General features: G+C 45.7%; 1 protein-coding gene across 4 annotated transcripts in view; it reads right to left on the reverse strand.

The window, feature by feature from the left end:
• Nucleotides 1–4,432: 4,432 nt before the first annotated feature.
• Daam1 (dishevelled associated activator of morphogenesis 1) overlaps nucleotides 4,433–21,371 on the reverse strand; it is a 157,323-nt gene continuing 140,384 nt past the window's right edge. For all 4 annotated transcript variants that reach the window (XM_075948883.1, XM_075948885.1, XM_075948884.1 and 1 more), the window contains 7 exons: nucleotides 20,286–20,374; nucleotides 19,311–19,479; nucleotides 16,072–16,179; nucleotides 14,256–14,316; nucleotides 11,034–11,165; nucleotides 7,758–7,928; nucleotides 4,433–7,141 (listed from right to left, as the gene is read on the reverse strand). In XM_075948883.1, the coding sequence (XP_075804998.1) occupies nucleotides 6,932–7,141; nucleotides 7,758–7,928; nucleotides 11,034–11,165; nucleotides 14,256–14,316; nucleotides 16,072–16,179; nucleotides 19,311–19,479; nucleotides 20,286–20,374 (940 nt within the window). In that variant the 3' untranslated portion in view covers nucleotides 4,433–6,931. The remainder of the gene's footprint in view (nucleotides 7,142–7,757; nucleotides 7,929–11,033; nucleotides 11,166–14,255; nucleotides 14,317–16,071; nucleotides 16,180–19,310; nucleotides 19,480–20,285; nucleotides 20,375–21,371) is intronic.

Consider the following 21,371-nt stretch of genomic DNA (forward strand, 5'->3'; position numbering starts at 1 on the left):
ATCCCTCATCATCTGTTCCTGTAATCATTCACTTACTAAAAGCCATACTGGTGACTTCTGAGCTGCTCTAAGGATCTGCATGTAGGTTCTTGCATAGGCATACATTCTCAGCCCATTCGAGTCTGACAGCACAAATCATCTTAGTCCCATCTGCTCTCCAATGAATCCGCGCCATTCAGACCTTCCTCATCGGTAAACGAGAGCTCCGGTTGCTCTGCATCCTAGCCAGCATTTGGTGCTCTCTCCTGGAGTTTGGCTGCTCTGGTGAGTGTGTAGTGGTATCTCACTGTTTTAATCTGCATTCGTTTTCCTCTTGACACCAGTGTGGAGCATCTTCTCATCGGCTTTCCTTTTGAGAGGTGTCTAGGTCTTTGGTTCACTTTTAAAAGCAGGTGTTTGTGATTGTTGAGTTTTAAAGGTTCTTTGCACATCTTGGGTAGTATTCCTTAATCTGGTGTCAGTCGAAAAGACTTCCTACTAGTCTATGGCTTGTATTTTCATCCTCTTGACTGTTTTCAGAGAACAGAATTTTGTTTTCCTTTCTGCCCCTTCTTTTTTTGAGGTGCTGGGGCCTCAGACTCATGGCCTGCTGCATGCTTAGTGAGAGCCCCACCACTGACTTGGCTGGATATCCAATCCAGAAACCTTTACAAAGTTTGGGTTATCACTTCTTTCTTTCATAGACTGCGTCTTTACAGGACGTCAGAGCTAACTCGAGCCAGATTTTCTTCCATCTCATCTCCAGGTTTTTCTTAGTTCTGGTTTGCATTGCTCATTTGATCTTTTTTCTTTAGGATGCATCTTGGTCTGTTCCTTGCCTGTGCATGGTCACTGCATTATGTGCCCTCTGCTCTCGCTGTCCAGATATCAGCTGACTATATTTAAGTGGCTCCATGTCTGGGCCTCCTACTCGCAGACATCTTCCAGGTTCTAGTTTTGCTCTCCTTCAATACTGCGTTGGCTATTTCGGGGTCTCTGGTCTCTTCTAGTGTGTCCAACCCTGTTGTGATGCATTTGGCACATGAGGGCTAATGAATGTGGTTTAACACACAAAAAAATCACACATTTACTGAAAACATTACTATTTTTTTCTCCTAACAAGACTGCACAGTTTTTGATCACAGAGTTGGTAAATGACATTATAGAAAAATGTCAATATTGGGCATGCTCAATAGACTTTAGATACAGTTAGTCGACAAGCACAGAGTAAATTATTGGATTTCTGTTAAGATGTCATTAAATCTATCACTTAGGCTGGGAAGCATTGATAATCCTGAGTTTTCCTAGCTGCAAACATGAAATATCTTAGCTTTTGGTTTTCCAGTTTCTTCCATGGGTTTCATTTCCCTCCTCTAGATCTCAGACATTTTGTTAGATCCGTGCCTATAGGCTGTATTTCATTTTGAGAGATGCTTAGATGAATGGGGTTTTATTTGATTTTCAAACTCTGTGTTTATTGCTGGTACATAGGGAAATGGCTGACTTATGTGTATTATTAACTTGGTGTCCTGCAGAAAATGGCTTTCCATTTAAAAATACCCCCTTCCCTTCACGTATTTTTTGGAAACCTTGTCTTGCATCCTCTGGGCACTCCCTCTGATCCTAGAGGGCACTGACTAGCCCAAGTCGATCAGAATTAGAAAGTTTCTCTACCCTGGAGGCTGGGGTGAGGACATTAATATAAATGCTCCCTATCACAAGGGATTGCTGATTTTTTTTTGGCACAAAAAGGTCCAACATGACCCTAATCAGTATAAAAGAGCTGGGGAGTAGCGCTGAAAATTAGTATTATAGACTGGCCCACTTCCCTTCCTCCTCCTAGAGAAAGAAGCAGAGGCAGGGAGGTAGAGAGAACTAATTAACACAAGTACTGAGTGTGACTGTCCTCTGAGCCAAGCAGCTACCATCTTGGCATTCAGCTGAGCCCCAAAGAATCATCCCAGCTGGGCTGGTTGACTGTTTACACCCACGAGGGGTGGAGGTGGGGGGGTCACAAGACGCTCCCCTGGGCATCCAGCTGCTCCCCACTAATTGCTTTTACAACACAGCCTTAACTGCAGGTGGCAGGGTTGATGGGGCACCAGAGTATATAGGCTGGGGGAGACTAGGAAGGGGCTTCATCAATGGAAACAAGAGGAAGCCCTCATCTCTGCTGGGTAAAGGCTTTCCAGGTGCAGTCTTTTAGGAGGGGTGTAAGCACACCTCTGTAAGCAATCCCTCACCCATGCTCTGTAAGGAAGCCCAAGGCACCCATAGATTTTCCAGTGTGAATGTTACCAGGATGGTACCCCAGTTTATCCTTCGGACTTTAGTAGAAGGGGTAGATGTTGCTTATGGCACCCCCTGAGAAGAAATTTTAACAAGTAATATGAACAACCCCCTCCCTTTAGGAACCGTTTATTTCTTCTGAAAACCCAAAACCCATCAAAGTTTGACAGAAATACAGATCTCACTGTTAGGTTGAGGCTGAGGCAGGGTGATTAGGACAGGACAACTGAATCTGAGACCTGAACTCATCTATGTAAGAGTGGGTGACACCGTGAGACCTTCTCAGAACAAAATCAACAACAGAGAAAGCAACCTTTGTCTGCCAGTCCTGTGCGCATGTTTGTTTGATACCATGGAAACAGTTGATAAAAAACACGGTGGTAAAGCCATGCCAGGGAAGAGATCAAAGGGCAGCCCAGGCATTTTCTTCACTGTCCAGATTTATTTCAAAAACATTTTATGTGTATGGGTAAATTTTGCCTGCAAGTCTCTGGCTGCATACCACATGTGTGCATGGTACCCGAAGAGGCCAGAAGTGTGTGTTGGATTCTCTGGAAAACTGGTATTACTGATAGCTAAGTCACTGTTGGGTGCTGGTTATTGAACCCAGATCTTCTGCAAGAGCAAATGTTCCAACCACTGCGGAATCTCTCAAGCCCCAATGGGCATGTCATCAGTATTTCTTTTTGTGAGTGTTTATTTTCTAGATTAGAGACCCAGATGCAGAATTACTGGTTCTTCTGCAATAAGTACTCTTAACCACTGAGCTATCTGTCTTACCCTCTCAACAAAATTTTAACCTTAAGTGAAACTCATATTATTAGGAAGGAGCACACAGAGATGTAACATAATGTAAACGCCAGAGTTAATGAGCCGAATTTAGAGTCCTGCCTCCCTTATCCCAAACACCCCCAAATCTGTGTTTATTCAGCTACCTGTCTAGGAGCTGCCCAGCTTTCAGAGTTTGCTGTGTTCTCCACCCAACAGAAACTCCCGAAAGTTGTCCCTTCCAGAACCTGTCATTTGGAATGACTATGATCAAACCAATGTGCCAATCTTTCTGGAAAGATGGCTCTACCTGGAAAACAGGGACTGGAGTTAAGATCCCCCAGCACAGGGCAGGTGCTGTGACGGTCTACAATCCCAGCACTCAGGAGGCAGAAATAAGGGATTCCCGGAACAAATAGCAAGTTAGACTAGTCAGAACCAGGGAGCTGGAACTGGCACGCTCTGAGTTCAATAAGAGACTGAACTGCACCAATAAGGTGGGAATTAATACACCAGTGTCAACTTCAGGACTCCATGTGTATGCACATGTAAGTATAAACAAGCTTGTTCACACAACATGTGAACACACACGACACCCAATTTACTGCATATGAACCCGCATCAGGCTGTAGAAAAGGTGTCAAGTTCTACGCAGAGCTAGAAGTGATCATTTCTCCAGCTACTGCCTCAGTTGGGTAAGTAAGGCCAAACTGACTATAATGATCTAAGGCCTTCACAGTTTGCCATGTCCCCATCCATACATGGAGGGCAAGCAAGGCTCCTATCACAGAGATAGGAGGCAAGGGTGTGCTCGCTTTGCAAGATAGGCTGTCTGACATGCAGATGTCTCTCCTGTCTCAACACCGGCTGCAGAGAACAGGTTTGGGTATATGCAGTTGTCCGGTAACTTAACAGCAAACAAAACTGACGCCGTTATCAGAACACTAAATCTATTCCAAAGATCAGAAAGGTCAGGGTTCGGAGGGCTTGAGAGTTGCTTGCCTTCAAACTGGATTGAGGTGAAAGGAGACTAGCAGGGAGCCTCTGCATTCCAGGATGTTACTAAAACCTGCCTTCTGCTACCCTGGTGGTGTTTCTCGTACTGATACACACCAGGACCGCTTCCCGATGGGAAGGGGTAGATCCTGCAGGCTGGCATTCCAGCACACCTAACTCAGAAGCGTAGGTGTGCCACAATACACAAAGAGGCAGCAACATAGTCTGGACACACGAAACGCAGCGACAACAGGAAATTACATTCCTTTAGCTCTGGCACGAACACCTTTAAAAATACATTATAGTTCTGATTCACTGATTTGCAACATTTAAACTCAATGGTGGAATGCTCTAAGAAGTTTGATGATGCTATTTTAATAATTCATAGAAAACACATGTGTACACCCAATGAAGTCGTCTTTATTGCATATTGCTGTTTTAAAAAATGTACAGTCTCATAACACACATGACATCTTTTTTTCTTGGTTCTGTAACAACAGTCTTGCACCTAAAGACTAGGTGGTTCCAACTACTAAGCTAATAAGATACGAGACATTTAATTAAGTTTAAAAATTATAATGCTTTTGCTTTTTGGCATTATTAAAAAAAATCTTTAAAATACACACTCAAGAGAGAAAAGTGGCTACTTACACCAGCACCAGTCTAAAAAGTAGATTTTGTTTGTTTGTAACAATGGCACATGGAATTAACTGCACACAGTTTTTAGGAAAACCAAAACTGAGAATGGCAAAGAAGGCCTACCAGGATGGCCACACCCAAGTGAGGAGGACTTTAAACAGGGCAAGGGGACACGCTACACAAACTTGCTCTCTGTGGCGAGTCTCTTCCCACAGTTCCAAAACTGAGCGGAGCCAAACTTTTCCTGCTATGAAGAGAAAAGAATCTACACAGAGGCACTTACTTAATCAGGGACAGAGAAAGCCACCATTCCCTCCCACTCCTTCCCTCCCAGGTGGCCGAGCCAAGTCTCCCTCAGCAGCACTGCGGCCTTGCAGTGTTTGCAGACTGCGTGGCTCGGGGCTGGGAGGTAGCTCTGCTTTGTACCTGTGACTGCTTTACTGAAGAGCCATTCACTTCCACAGAATGGGTAGAAAGTCGTTACGTTTGCAATGAAGGAAAAGGAAAGAGCCACGGCTCGTGACAATTCTTAGGGCACTGTTTCACAGCTTTTACGCAGCGCAGATCCTCTCCATCCACACTGAGCATCGTAGTTCATGCGGATTATTTTAAATAGTACGATCCTTCTATACTATGCACATTGGTATTCTAGCGTCCCTGAAAACCCCGTAAAAATGTGAACTCCTGGACGGGCAGAGACTCTGTCTTGCTTAGCACTACAGCTCTACTATGCCTGGTACATAGTAAGTGCTTAATAAATATTTGATACTTGACTGAAAAACTCAATTTAGGGAGTAAATAATATTCTAGTGCAATAGGAAAAACTACTCTCTCCACAGGAAACCCAACCACAAAAGGACAGGTGGAAAACAAACACCAGTCCCTCCCCACACTCGAGTACAAATAAATAAAGCAAAAGAAAAAACTAGTAACAGTCCTCTTTACATATCATATAATTTAAGGATACTAAGAGTTGGCAGGTGAGTGGTAAGCATCTATATTTTATTTTCTAATGCTCATTGTTTCATTTCTCCCTGAGAGCTTTATTTTTTTTTTGGACCAAAGTTGTACAGGTAGCATCAGTGACACACAATTTAAAATGACAACATGTAACAGCAATCGCTTCAAATATTCTTTGAGATAAATAGATCTGAGCATCCCTGTAGATACTGTTGACATTTTGTGTCCACTGTAAGTGTCCTTTATCCCAAGACATGCAGCATGGCCTACACAGGAGACAGAAGACACCCCACAAAGCACCCCGTATGCCTTCATAAAGAACCTGCAGGGAGTTCTTCCACAGTCTTAGGTGGGAAATTTCATCTTCCAGATTTACATATCTGTATTGGTAGATCAACAAGAAGGTTCTGGCAATTCTGGTCTCTAACCAGGATGCCGGTGGCATTATTGAGAAAGCGTGTTTTCAAAAAAAGAAAGGAAGGAAGGAAGGAAGGGAGGGAGGGAGGGAGGGAGGGAGGGAGGGAGGGAGGGAGGGAGGAAGGAAGGAAGGAAGGAAGGGAGGGAAAGAAATCAAGAGCCCTTGGCAGGAAAATGGATGAAACTAGAGAAACCTGGCGTTTATGTTTAAACATACAGAAAAATTGTGATTGACACTCTACATGGTATGAATGTGTGCAAGATGTTCTCAACAGACATCTGTGGACTGTATCCCGGCAACAGCATCGGGACACGAGGCTGTTCATCCACGTTAGTCATTGATGCAGGCAGCAGGGGCCGCACCAGCAGCCACCAAACTCATCCAAATCTGTATTTCCAACTCCATTTCTACCAGTGAAAACCGTCTCACTACACCAACCTTGGAAACCAAAATACTTCACAAGACAAGCCTTTTCTTTTTTTAACTTTCTGTTTTCTTCTTCTTTTCTTCTGTTTCTTTTTTTTTTCTTTTTTAATGTTAAGGAATGTCTGTTATCTGTTTCAGGAGAGAGTATTGTGCTTCTGAACAGCCATTGGTGTTCAGGCAAAGAAAATGAGTCCCACTCAATATGAATGTATACACAGAGAGTTTCTGAGCACACACATTAACATAAACTTTTAAAGCATACACAGAGGTCCCTGGACAACACGCAGACTTCTATATACATTTTCACATATATACACATACATTTACACACACACACATTCACACTTCACTCACAGGTGAGAGAAGAAATTGCCACTGTCTGGATTGCAAGGCAGTGTAAAGTTCTAGTCACGCCAAAGGCTGCTACTGCACTTTCTAGAAAAGGATGCAAGAAAATTAAAAATTCAGTTTTGTGATTGGTCGCTCCCGGCTACCGTCCGTCACCTGGTTGGAAATGCGTTTGCGGTTCCGTTTGAGTTTGGAAAGGTCTTTGTCAAACACTTCTCCCGAGCGTAAAGCTGAGACTAGGTCATCAAACTCTCCGCTTTCTTCACTGTTCTCCTTGGCCTTTCTCATCTTACGTTCCCGTTCCCGCTGTTCTTTGAGCTGCACATAGAGAGAATCCTCTTAGCGTTAAAGTGTATTTCGTTTTCAGCATAGAAGAATTCTGTGCCAGATGGAAGGGAGTGAATCTCTTTTGTGCAGCCATGTTTCATCCATGGCTACTAACCTGTGTGGGATGTGAGGACTAACTGTAAAGGCAATGGACAATCAAAGAAAAAGCTCCCTTACCAATTTCTAGGTTAAGTCATTATAGTTTCTCTCTTTGCATCTGAGGAAGTTAATAGGTAATCTAGGGTGATTATAAAGGACACAGTGTCCTCTTGAAATCTTACAATCATTTCTTAAAGTAATTTCTAAGACGATCCATTCATGGGATGCTGACAGGCTTTTCCAGTCTTTGGAGAAACTGCCGAATGGCTCAAGAGAAATGTGGTACGGATCTAAGCTGTCTGAGTCACTCTAGACCACACAGGTATCCCGTCCGTGACAATGCAGCACAGGGCTGGGGACAAAGGGCCTGGGTCTGGGTCAGAGCTGAGTGCCGGAGCACAGCCCCTGTCTATCCTGAGGCCCTGGCTTTGGTCCCCAGGACCACAGAAAACAGGGCTGTGGCAAGGGCTTCTGGGAGGACCTGCTGAGTGAGCCTCCTCTCTCTCACCTGAGCTTCCATGCGAGCCCGCCTCTCCTCCTCCTCTTTCCTTTTCCTCATGTTCTCGTTCTCCTGTTTTGCTTCTGCCACGGCTTGAAGAAACTGATCGAAAATCCCAAAGAACTCATCTGGCTGGATTTTGCCAGCCTCTTCCCCAAAGTGCTTCACCGCTTTAGTGAACTGGAGAAAAAGATTTGGAAAAAAGAAAAAAGACCTCAGTGTTCCAAGAGAACTGATTTCCACTGTCCAACTGAATTCTCCAAGAAGGCTGACGCGCAGCTCTAACTGGTGGATTTAGCCAGCCTATTTACCTTCAGTTGCTGAGCGCACCTACCCACCATTTCCCAAGCGGGAAACTGAATATCCCTGACTTCTGAAGCCATGTGCCCCGTCCCGTCATCTCAGCTCAACCTATGACTTCCTCCTATGACTCTGTATTAACTAAACAGCAGTAAACACGAGACGGCAGAACACTGCAGGCCAGGACACCCAAGACCCAAAGACCAACAGCAAGCACAGCGGGGGTTGGAAACCTTGTGCTTTAAGCTGTCCTTTGAAGGGGTTTAATGCCATTTATTGGGGCCATATGTTGAATATGGAAAACAAATGGGACCCGGGACTTGTCAGCTGCTTTTTCTTATCCATAAATAATGCTAATATTGTCTTTAGGCTCCCCCAGGTCTAATTAGGGAACAATAACTGGCTGGAGTCATTCGTGCTGTCCCAAGTTTCTGCCTGAGATTACTTTAGGCCAAGCCTACAATGTCTCAGAAACCCATTTAACGTCTCTTTTTGAAGCTGACAAGTACAAAGCTGGGATAATTTTTAAAATTTACATAAAATAAACAGAAACAAAATAGTATGTGCAGTTTCTTTTCCAACCTCTTAACTATTTCTGCTTTAGCTCTGAGGGCTTTCCTTAGTAACCTGGAGAGTCTGCCATCCCAAGTCTCAGCATTAGCGCCATCAACATCACCATCAGCTCTGAGCTCCCATGCTGGGAAGGGCCCCGGTGCTGGCCCTGTGCAGCCTAGCTCAGAGACCATGCTTCAGAGTCAACTGAATTCTCTTTCCGGTGCTACTCAACTGCTTCCTGATAAGACCTTCTATTTTCTTCATATTCAGATCACGGCAAGCTTGTATCATCTTTAATTCCACAGTTTCTAACTGATTTGATTTTTCTTGCATTACCTATACTATCAAAGCTTCTGATATTTTAGTAATATTATGACATTAAAGAAGATGTTTTCCACGTTCCTATATATGATAATTTTGACTAAGATATGCATGTTTGTACACGTTTCATAATCACTTTATTATTTTAAGCTATTGTGTGTGCACACATACATGTAAGCGTGCAGGTGCATGTGTGCCATGGTGCCCACACTGAGGTGGGAGGACAGCTTTTAGAGTCACTACTGCCCTTTCAGGTGGGAGGTCATCGGGTCATCAGGTTTGCATGGAAGTGGCTTCACTCAATGAAGCAGCTCACTGGCCTATTTTAAAATATATTTCAGCCATTTTCTCTTAATGTGGAACTAGTCTCAAAGTTTTACTTATTTGGAAATGTTCTATTACAAAACAGAACTCTTTAGGGAAAAACATAGCATTCTTCTCACACCACATTAGAGTAGTCTAACTTGATTCATGGTTTTATAAGCTGATTTCTAAAAGTTCTGGAATGAACAGAACAGCAATAAACAGTCTACAGCTGAGCTTCTAAAATATTCAAGTTCATGCACTTTAAGCCATCACGGATGATCTTTTTATCTAGGAATTCTAGTGATGATGAAGTCATGTATATTTTAGTTTTAGAAATCTGAAGGAACCTTGGGCCAGATTAATGTTCCCACACACAAAAATCACAGAGTTCTCTGCATGTGTGTTTCAATAAATAAATAAAAATAACTCAGTTGATTCTGTATTTTAGCTCCTTGATGAGGCAGGTCACCTGTTAGGACTCCAGAGTAGGGATCCCCGTTTTTTACAAACTCAAGAGTGAGTTTGGACTACACCCATGCTGCTGCTGCTTGCCCTGTTCCCACTGTGCTATGTCAGAGGTGGAGCCCGAATGGCAGCCGTGTGGCACATCTGTCTCCTTATTGATTTGGTGCAGCGGGAAGATAGCACTGAGATTAGCTGATGTTTGTGAACACAGCCTCTGAACTTGAGATCAGTAAACCACACAGAAGACTTCAATCTGATCCCTACTACTCAAGCTTGAAGGAGAGACTGAAGTGAACGGAGTAGGGTGGCGGCCAAAAGCATGTGCTGTAGTTTTTGTCAACTAGACACACTTGGGAGGAGAGGAAAGTCAGCTGAGGAACTGCCTACAATAGACTGGCTGTGAGCAAGTCGGGGGGGGGGGGCATTTTCTTGATTAATGATTGATGTTGGAGGGCTCAGCCCTCTATGGGCGGTGCTCCCTTGGTGTCCTGGGTTGAATGAGGAAGCAAGCTGTGGGGAGCAAGTCAGTAAGCAGCATTCCTCCATGTCTTCCACTTCAGCTCCTGCCTTGACTCCTTCCCTGACTCCCCTTCGTGATGGACTGTGATTGGGGCACGTGAGTCAAATAAACCCTTTCCTCCCCAGCTGCTTTAGGTCATTTTAGCACAGCAACGACAATGCACACTCAGAGGTGGACAGTGTAGAACTCTGTGGTAGAGAATGGGCTTAATGCCACCTATGAATAGTAAGATGGTACCTGAGGGAAGATTTACCAAGGGAGCAAGCTTAGAAGTCTTGGTTATTACCTAACAAAAGGTTATTAGGAAACAAACTTAAATAGGAAGAATCACAAAAGAGTGTCTTACTAAAATAACATCCCTTTGTAGAGATGCTGTGAAGTAAAAGGCATCTGTTAGCCCGCTCTGTGCATTTGCAGAGGCAGCATCCTGTCCCTGGAGGCTGACTCAGATGAGCATCCTACACAGAGATATGTGACCTTGGTCACACCTGCTCCCCAAACTCATCACGTACTCTGCTTTCAGAGATGAGCATATCAATCCAGTGGAAACCAAAGGAAAGGTGCCACCATCCCAAACCTTCAAAGTCTTGCATAGGCAAAAGATAACACAGGGCTAAGACACTAAGGGCTACCCTGGGGATAAAAATACCACTGCTCCATGCAACAGTAGAACCTTGAAGACAATTGTCTGCTGCTGCACTTCCTGCCTGTGACGGTCTGATACTACTGCTCCTTTCCCAAACAGGCTGCTGACTTTAAGCAGCACACGGGAGCTCGGGCCTGAAGGACCACACAAGTAAGTGCACAGGGAAATTTACCAGTTCCTTAGCTTCTGCCAGCAGATCTTCAACATCCGAGAAGCTGAAGCTAGCCAAAGTGATGAACTGGCTGACAACAGACACGAACTTGTCTCCAGGCTGGGGGGGCTGAGTCTTCTGATATTCCAGCTCCTGAAAATAGGAAGCAGATGCTGATGGAGTAGGTTTCATATGCACACACACTTTGTCTCCTATTCCACAGTACTCAAGTTAAACAACTCAGATAGCAAACACATCTAAAAGCACTCATGTTATTCCACCTCCCCATCCTTCCCCTCTCCACACCAAGTTCATGCCATGTGCACTGAAATACTGGAAGCAGATACTGAATTTTCTGAGTATTATACCGGGGTGATTTCTCACTCTGGATTTAGAAGCAAGTTAACATTTAGTTCAAATCAACAGAGCCCAAACAAACAGTAGGAGCACATTGGATTCAAAGATTTATGAAGGAAAGGCTGATGTTCTGGTGCAGAATTCCGGTGTCTTGGTTCCCCACCTCCCCACTTCTCCCAATTCTATTCACTTCCTAAACCATGGTATCTCGGTCAGCAGAACTGCAGCTGCAGCATCTGGCAACATAACCACCCTCTCCCTTCTTACTGTCCACACTAATAGGTTTTGGTGACTAGACAGGTAGGGAAATGAAACTTCTGTTACTATTCCGTTTTCTCCATGTGAGGATCACATAGATGACTGAAGTCCAGCCATTTTAAGACACACATTCTGAACAGCCACAGTACCCAGCATCACTATCCCCACTGCACAGACACACAGAGCTTAGAGGAAATTAATTCTTTGCTCAAAGCCAAGGAGCTGATCAACGACAGAGCTCAGTCTGCCTGCCCCAGTCATGGCAATAACTATGCTCAGTGCCACCTGACTGGCTGATGGCCACACGTTTTTCCTGCCCCGACGTGGCAAACACTATTCAGCAGGAGTGTTGTGCCCAAGGGCTATGGGCTCTAACTCAGCCTACTACTGGCCCTGCTCTTGATGGCAGACGACTCTGGACCTTGCTGCCTTTCACTGTGAAAGAAGGGCACTGCCCATGTGACCCTGACAATCAATGACAGGATAAGCAAAAGCCCATAACAGTTCTGACTGGAAGACAACACTACAGTTTCAGTACTTTGGCCTAGCAGTGTGTGTGTGTGTGTGTGTGTGTGTGTGTGTGTGTGTGTGTGTGTGTGTTTGTACGGGTGCAGTGATGGTGAAGCATCTTGAAGGGTGTCATTATCCAATCACTATCTGATTTCTCTCTGATACTTCACACAGCATCACTTACTAGGACAAAGAACAATGAGGATACACGAATATTTGGACGAGGTCAGCTCTGTTGCCTACTAATGTGTCCAGTGAGAGCTAGATAGTTCGGCTGCCAGGGGAAGAGAAAGCCTTCCCTAGTTGGTGGTTTTGCTAACTGGATACAAGCTGGGGTCATCTGGGAAGAGGGAATCACAGTCGAGAAAATGTCCCCACTGGATTGGCCTGTAGACATGTCCTTAGGGTGTTTTCTTGACTAATGAGCAATATGAGAGGGCCCAGCTCTTTGTAGACTGTGAGACCCCTGGGCAGATGATTCTGGGTGGTGTAAGGAAGCAGGCTGAGCAAGCCATAAGGGGCAAGTCAGCAAGCAGTATTATTCTTCTATGGTCTCTGCTTCAGCTCCTGCCTCCAGGTTCCTATCTTGAGTTCTTGCTCTGACTCCTGCTGATGAGTTGTGGGATGGAAATATAAGTGACATAGTCCTTCTCTCCCTGAGTGGCTTTTGGTCATGTATAAAGCACAGAAAGAAACCCTTTGACAGCTTCTGCGTTCCTTTCCTAGTAAGAGCACGGTGCTACCACGTGCCCCCAGGAGATGCAGCGCAGCTATGCTTTAGCGAGCAAAGCCACAGCACACCCCTGGGACACCACCCTGACTGGGGCTTGGTCTGTGCTAACGCGGACACAGGGCTCAAGAGTGACCTGTCTTAGGGATGGCACAACTGCCTCTTGAGTCTCAAGAAAGTCTACCTAATAAGGAAAAGGTGACCAAAATGCCCTTGGAAAGCTGGGCCTTCTGAGATCTGTGGAGGGATGTCCAGGTAGTCATAACACAATTCTTTTATCTCCCTTTAGTCCCTAACCCCTCAAAAACATCCTCCTAAATCTTATGGGGGGGGGATAAATTGTTATCAGCACTGTCTTTAATGAACTCAATAGTGTCTAGATCTGTGATCAAAACAAGAGCAATGGGGAGCCATGGCTTTTAGTGATAAATGACTCGCAAGGTATTTAAGGGAGGGGAAAATTTCCGCCTGCCTCTGAATCAGTAACCTCACCCAGTACAGACCCAGCCAACCAGGCGGGGCTGTGAGTGGCGGCTCTCAGCCCTGGACTTGCTCTGCGGCAGGCGGCTGTATTCATGTGGCACTCCCAAGGTGGTGTCCTAGCACAGCCCTGCTACATTCTGACTCCTCTCTGTCTTCTGACACATTCCTGTGGTTCCTTTTCATCTTCTGCACCTGGGCAGTCTCCCTCCTGTGTACCGTCTCACAGCACCCTGCTTCGAAGCCATAACTGCTATCCACCTCCTCCAGTAGGAGCATGTCCCCCAGGACATGCCAGTCGATCACAGGCCTCCGTACGTTCAGTCTCTCCAGCCCTTCCATCACGCTCCTCTTTGATCACTATGCTTATCTAGACAGGGCCCTGCCGAGGGAACTGGCTGCTTTCGCCACTGCCACTGCAGCACCGAATGGCAGGGACTCTGGGTCACCGTGACCTAGTGCCTTGGGCACAATATGTCCGAGTGCGTGTTTGGTAAAGACTCCCCAAAGAGCCAGTTCAAAAGCAACAGAGAAGTTCCATCAGTCTTCAAAAAGTCAACATCAAACAGTAACAGAACATGGAAATTGAGAGGGTCTCTGAAATGGCCTCACCCGGCCCACTCGTGCTAGGGAGGCCTACTTCCCAGGTGAATCAGTGGCCCCCCAGGCCCACTTCCAGTTCTGACTGTGGTCAGTCACTCAGGACATTTGGCTGCAAAGAGCTAAGTTGCCATACTGGTTCTTGGTGGTCATTCTATCTTATGGAACCAGGTATATCCTAGGCAGGTCACAGGCCAAGGGGGCTTGCTCAAGGTCAGAACTCCAGCAGGACGGCGAAGAGGTTGGTGGTTACCAGGGAAGCAGGACGGTGAAGAGGTTGGTGGTTACCATGGGAAGCAGGTACTCACCATCTCTACAGCTTTCAGGCCGCTTCTCAAGGTGCTTATCTCTTTGTCCAGCTCAGTCATGCTGTTGAAAAGGGCAACATTTCAGCAGGCAGCATGAAGCTTACAGGAGTAATACACTGTGGCTCGAGAGAGTTCATGCTCGGATTGGGATGTGTGTGTGTGTGTGTGTGTGTGTGTGTGTGTGTGTGTGTGTGTGTGTTTAGCTTAAATGTTTAGAAATCCAGGGACAGTGAGATGGCTCAGTAGGCAAAGGTGCTTAGTGCCAACCAAGCTTGACTACCTCAGTTTACTCCTTAGGACCCACACAGTGAAAGGAGAGAGTAGACTCCACAGTTGTTAGGACTTCCAAAGATTTGTCAAGGCACATGCTTATACACACATACACACACACACACACACACACACACACACACACACACACACAAATAAATTGAAAAAAAAATTGCCTTTTATTCTCAGGTCCCACAAAAGGCTTATCATTAAAAAAATATGGAACTTACATGTATAATTTTTCTTTACATTTTTTTCCTCCGCCAGCAGGTATATTTTATAGGTTAAAAATAGAAGAAAAATGTTTCCCATGTGCACAAAAATATTTGATGCTTGAATCACAGGGCCTGTGCTTCAGCACACTGCTGCACAGAAATGAGCAGCAACCACACAGGGTCTCTAACGGTGGCTCATCCCGAGCCCCTCCAGTCCAGAGTGGACAACACTTAGCCTCAGTCCACAGGCATTTTTCTGAGAGCTGTCCTGGCTACTTTTCATTTCATTGCCTTCTTTGCTCTTAGTGGAGAAAGACTCTATATTTCACGCTTTTAAACATTAAAGATTAAAACTCAATTCTTACAGACAATGCCCACCATACCGAAGAGCTCACCAATACTTCATTATTACAGATTAATTTCTTGTGTTACCGACTGTTCTTCCTGCCAAGTTCTATAGAGGGAGATAATTAGCCTACTCCTTCTAGGCTGTAAACTCACTGCAAAAGGCCAGCTTAAGTAAATGTGTATCAAAAAGAGGGGGAGGGAACAGCAAGGAACGCTGCCTGTTTCCATCTCTGAATAGCACAGGATTTGTGGGGAAAGTCTGGCGACTTTCCATTTTATTTTTAGCTCCTTGATTTGCATAAAGACTGCTTCCCATTAAAGGGCCGCTTGGTTCCAAGGAGTGTGTATATCTGTGATAATGACTGGCAGCTCCCTGGCAGGAAGACCTCTATCTGCTCCGCCACGCATCCTCCCTAACTCAGGGTTACCTGTGCTCAACAGGGCTGCTGTTAAAAGCATTAGTGAGACTGAACCTTTGGCCTTACATGCTATTCAAATGTTCTGCCACTTGGCCACATCCTCGGCCTTCATTTTACTTTTTTGTTTTGTTTTGTTTTTTGAGACAGGGCTTCTCAGTGGCTTTGGAGCCTGTCCTGGAACTCACTCTCAGTTGTCCAGGCCAGTGTTGACCTCCCTTTGTAGCCCAGGTGGGCACAAAACTTGCAGCCCTCTTGTCTGTCTTCTGAGTTGGAGAAGCTGGGATTACAGGCCTGAGCCAACAGGCCTGGCTGCTTATGCGCTGGTTACTAAGAAAAACAAGTTTTATAGGATGGGGTGATGAGTATTCCAAAGGACCCTGAACAAATACATGTCCTTTAACACATTTGAATAATTTGGATGTGACTCAAACTTTCTTTCATACAGTGTCCAGAGGGAAGGGAAGGGAAGGGCCACTTCACGCGTTCGCACTTCAAGGCGGTGCTAGCTAAGCGTCCCACGCTGCACGTCAAGCTGGTCAAAGGAAGCTGTCACCGCGTACTTACTTGACTTTCGCTGCCTGAGGAATATCCCGCAATTCTTCATGTAAATTGAGGACCTTGGGGTACTTATTCTCCACAATAGTTATTAGATAGTGCAAAAGGGTAATGTTCCTAAAATTAAAGAAAAGGAAAACGCTCAACATGATTAATCTGTGGATGATGTATGTACTCACGGGGCAAGAACCAAAATACATTAAGGACTGGTAGAGTGGCATAGGAACAGTTGTTTAACCCATTAAGGAGCAGCTGTTTGGATGGCTACAAGTACTTTGCAAGGCTAGGACGGCTCATTGTTGTAGTCACTGGTGACGCTCCCTTCCGGTTCATCGGAGAGTGGCCAAACAGAAAGTCCCTATTTCAGAGCTGATGTGGGAAGGGATTGAGACTGTGACAGCACATACAGAATGTCTCTGCAGCTGTGAGGCCACTTCTAATTTTAGCAGGTTCTTCAGCTCTTGACTGCGTGACCCGTAGTAGTTCTAACAGCTGTTGCTGCATCGCAGAGCTGAACCTTGACTGACCTTGACAAAGCTATCAGGCAAAGCTGTGCTAGTCTGATCCTGCTGTCACCAGTTCTACAGCACCTTACAGTCACCTGGGCTCCAGATGCCTGGGCCCACACCAGAGACCCAGTTAACTGGGATGAGGTGGGGCCAGGCATGGTTACTTGTTAAAATTCCCTGGCTAGTCTAGCTTAGTGAAGAACTACTAATCTACCAACGCTGATACAGTTAGGAGTATACTAATACCCTTTCAGTAGCGTTTCCATAATTAGGCAGTTTGCTAATTCTCAAGGCAAAGTCACAACCACCCATCCCACCTAGACCAAAGTGAAACAGAGCTGCCTAGCAATTTTCCATAATAATGTAAGCATTTTCTGTACCTGTGGCTTTACCCGGACAATACAATCCTATTCCAAGTCAGGGGCTCAGATAGATTCTTCTCTTTATTTTTGTTCCTGTCAGTAATTAGGAAGCAATTTCCACCAAAGCAAAACAGAGGTTGGTATTCTAGTTGCTCAGGCCTCTATGAGCTAGCTCCATTTTATTGTTCAAGGCCTGTCTGCCCTGGACTTCTCTCCTAAGGGGTGGGGGAGGGAGGAAAATGCCAGCAACTATCACATGAATGCTATTTTCTTCATGATTTTAGAGACATGCTTCTTTATCTAGAGAAATTTCCATGATCTCAATTGGACTGTATGTGTTTATAAGAATTAAAGCCAGGCTAGGCTTCCATATTTGTTTGCTATCCATGTAACACCGCATTTACCCAACATGACTGAACAGCCATGCGTCAAACTAGTCCTGGTGGCTACTGAACCAGCCCCTTGGTGCTGACTGCACCGCCACTTAGTTCAACTCAAGTGAACAAGCAGCTGCTCACCGGCCAACCATTCCACCAGGTAACTGTGGCTCTATATGTAGTGGAGCTACACTTGGGGACCGCCTTCAGAAGCAGACCGAAGAGGGAAGAGATCAGAAATAGTTTTATTCTTCTGAAAGAACTTGTACATGTAAATCCTGTAGTCACTTTAATAGGCAGATGACAAAGTAAGTACCAAGTCATCAGAAGGCCTGGGGATGGGCAGACGTTTGATTTTGCATGTGTCTGTGTACGTGCAATCAAGGGTTGAAGGGATGGCATCCTTTCAAAGACAGCTGCTCTTTATATGCAAATAAGAGGCTGCAGGTCCCCACTACAACAAGACCCACCTATGCGCAAAGAGCAGCACTGTGCAGGTGGGCAGGAGCGGTGGGGGATTAAGCCACTTGACATTGCCTCAGTTTTCTTATCTAACAACATGTGCTCAGTACCTTGGTCTATGTACTGACAAGCTATTGTGACATAGGTGAAAGGCTCTGAAAGAGACTGGGATGCCCATGAAAATGAGGATGGCAGGGCTTTATCTAACATAACAGAGCTCATCACTCTGTCTCTAGGATGCAGAAACAACAGCTTAACACAGGGCTTGTTTCTTTTTTACAATGACTGAGGGCTGTTACACACCATGCTTCACTAACCCTATAGAAAATATAGGGTAAAAAGTCTCATTAGCCAGGAGTAATTGGGGAGAACAATTCGTCATGCTAAAAGGATTTGGTTCTGAGGAGCGCACCTTAGGAAGACTGTACCAGTTCCTTTGAAGCCAGTGAGAACCTCCAAGAAACAAAGCTCTTGGGAAAACCCGAGTTGATGTGCGTGATGACCCTACCTGCTAAGGACACAGGAGCTGGCACCTCAGAGCCTCTAGCCAGACTCTGTTCACCTCAGCGGCAGCCCTGCGCACTTCCTGGGACACATTTTAATGAGCCTTGGCCGTGCAGCTGAAGATTAGCAGGCAAATGCATTCATTCATGTGGCTGTTAGCACCAGCATGAGCCTGCCAGTGTTTTCCTTTCTCCAAAGTGTAGTTCTCTCTGTGTGTATGACTAGAGAGGTCATGAGACATCTGGAGCTGGTGGGCTGGGTCTTGGTTTGGGTTGTATAGAGGGCCAACAAGCTCTATCTTTATGACCAATGACTTTTCTTTAGTATATTACACTATACTTAGAAGTAAACATTTTTAGACTTATTGACTTATTTGTGTATCTGTGCACGCGTGTACGCACATGTGAAATGGCATGTTGGTTTGGGTCGGAAGACAAGTTGTGGGAGTCAGTTTTCTCCTTCTGCCAGGTGTTTCCACAGATGGAGCTCAGGTCCTCGGTCTTGTGGCAAGCATCCTTACCCACCGAAGCACCACACCAGTCCCATGAGTTATTTATTCATTTACTCATTTTAAAGACAGCCAACAATAAAAACCCTTGGCAGAGATCAGCGACCCTCAACCTATGAGTTGCAACCCTTTGGGGGGGGGTTTAACAACCCTTTTACAGGGGCTACCTAAAACTATATAAGCACAGATATTTACATTATGATTCAAATATAGTAGTCAAATTATGGTTATGAAGTAGCATCAGAAATAATTTTAGGCTGGGTCACCACAATGTGAAGAACTGTATTAAGGGGGTGTCAGCATTAGGAAGGTTAAGAACCAATGGAATAGATGGAGTCCCTATGCACTGATGAAGGATAAAGGACGACCCCTGGGAACTGAGGGTCGCAAGAGGAATAGGAAGGAATAGAAGAGCAGGCGCCCTGAATGCCCAAGACTGTGGTGTCCGGGTGGGCACCATAAAGGTCACGTCCCGAAAAAAAAAAAATCCCCCAGGTGCGCCAAGTGCTGAAGGCCCCGCTCTTACTTGTCAATACTGGATTTTGTGTCTGCAATCTTGTTGAGGCTGGAGATCTTGAATCCATATGCGTTGCCTCTTTGTCCTTTATTCATGTAATTTCCAAAAGCCAAAACCACCTCTAGGAGCTGCTTGAGAGCGCTGCTCCTGAACACCTCCTCGGAGCCAGAACGGATCGCTTCAGAGCAAAACACATCAAGTACAATGGTTATAGCCAAGCTTTCACCTATGCCTGTCCTGAGCCCAATATCCTCACAGACAATGTGTGTCTCTGGTGTGTCCCTGGTCTGTGACTGAGCACTCTGAAAACATGCAAACGAGAAGCATAGTTAACCGCTAACACGTAAGAGGTCCACAGAGAACGGCAGGATTCCTCTCCTCTCTCGGCTCTTCTCAGGACTGACTCACCAGCCTTAAGCATTTAGGAATAGAACACACAGCATGAAACTCCACTCACTTCCAGCATTCCTTTGCCACCCTCCCTTGCCTCAGTGCACCAATTCTGCTGATGGAGAACTGGCCGTTTGTTACACTGATGGCTTGCGGGTACTAAACCAGAGATGGGAGCTCAGACTGTCTCTGCTGTACGTTCTGTAACTGTGCTCTGTAGTGCCATCCACATCGCAAATGTCTGTAAACATAACAGCCTAACAAACCTACCCTTAGACCCGAGGCAGGCACTGATGTGGGGACGCTAACCATAGGTTCAGTGCTAGGAATGGCAAGTTCGTCCCTTGGCCACATGCATGTGGTCAAAACGGTGGCCCCTGGGGAAGCTCAGGAGGTGTGCAGGAGCTCCAGGGCCTAGGCCAGGCCAAAGTGGGCCAGGTGCAGACCTTATACGACCACCCACTGGAATTTAAGCAGATTTCAGCTAAACACCACCAAAGCCATTCTGTTTACTTTGTGCACTTGGCTCAAAGTTGTACCCGGCACTTAAGACAAACACTATTTCCTGCTGAGTGCCCGGTGCCTGGGCTTTACCTTCCACTTTGGGCTTCACTTCTGCCACACGCTCCGCAAACTTCTTTTTGAAGTACAATGATTGCAGTCTTTGCTGGTAATGATTAATCCTGTAAGAGCGAGGTGGGTTGATTAACACTCAGGATGAGAGACCATTTCTCTAGAGCCTGCATGGAGTATTTGGGCGACTGCCTGGTGCACTTCACTTCAAACTTCGTTCCCAATACCCACAGCTCTTGTGAAAACGGAAGAGATAAAAAGGCGTGAAAATGTGAACTCTTCACTTTCCCCCACTCCTCTCAAGACTCTTAACTTTTCATGAAGTTTGGCCTTTGGCAAGACTTACAAAGACTTGTGTCTGTCATACACTCCCCGGACCCACTCCCAGACCTTTCTGTCTTGCCATCAGCTCCCTAAGCCAGTCTCCTGAAGGCAGGCAACCATAGCGCCTACAGGGAGCAGGGAACCTCCTGGTCTTTGATCTATGCCTAAACTACAAGATTCTTGCTGCTGCTAGTGGGGGTCACAGTGCCTTTGCACGAAGCTTCCGAGACATGTTTAACAAGCTCATGATAGAAGTTTCAGTAGAGTGTCCAGAGATCAGCTCCTTCTCTAAAACCATTCTGTTTCCCCCAGTAGACCTAGGTTTGCAGCCCAGACATGCCCCTGATCAGGTGATCTTGAGAAAGGTCCACCTGAGTCTCCTTTTCCCTGAGGGTAGAAGAAGAGGAGACCTCTCTCCTGGAAGCCCCTAAGGCAGGGCTGCTAGGAAGGTTACATGTGAAAACACTTGCAAAAATCTGGTCATGCTTGAGATGCAACAGCTATTTCCGGTGGTCACTAGCTTGTCTACACTGAGGGCTGCAGGGTGTAGCTTCAAAATTCCAAAGCTATCCTTTGTTTAACAGTAGCCTCCAACATGGCATGTTATGGGGGATAACAGAAGTAAATCTAGCCACAGCCGGAATGCAGAATGAGAGCCAGCTCTAGGCTGCTGGCACAGAGGGGAAGGGTTCTGCCCCAGAGGCTACCGGATTTCAGACCCCTGGCCCTTCTCTAGCATGGAATCAGTTCATCACTAGACCTGAAATGGCCAAGAGATGAAGC

This window comes from Microtus pennsylvanicus, chromosome 14 (genome assembly GCF_037038515.1).
Source record: "Microtus pennsylvanicus isolate mMicPen1 chromosome 14, mMicPen1.hap1, whole genome shotgun sequence".
NCBI classification, from domain to species: Eukaryota; Metazoa; Chordata; class Mammalia; order Rodentia; family Cricetidae; genus Microtus; species Microtus pennsylvanicus.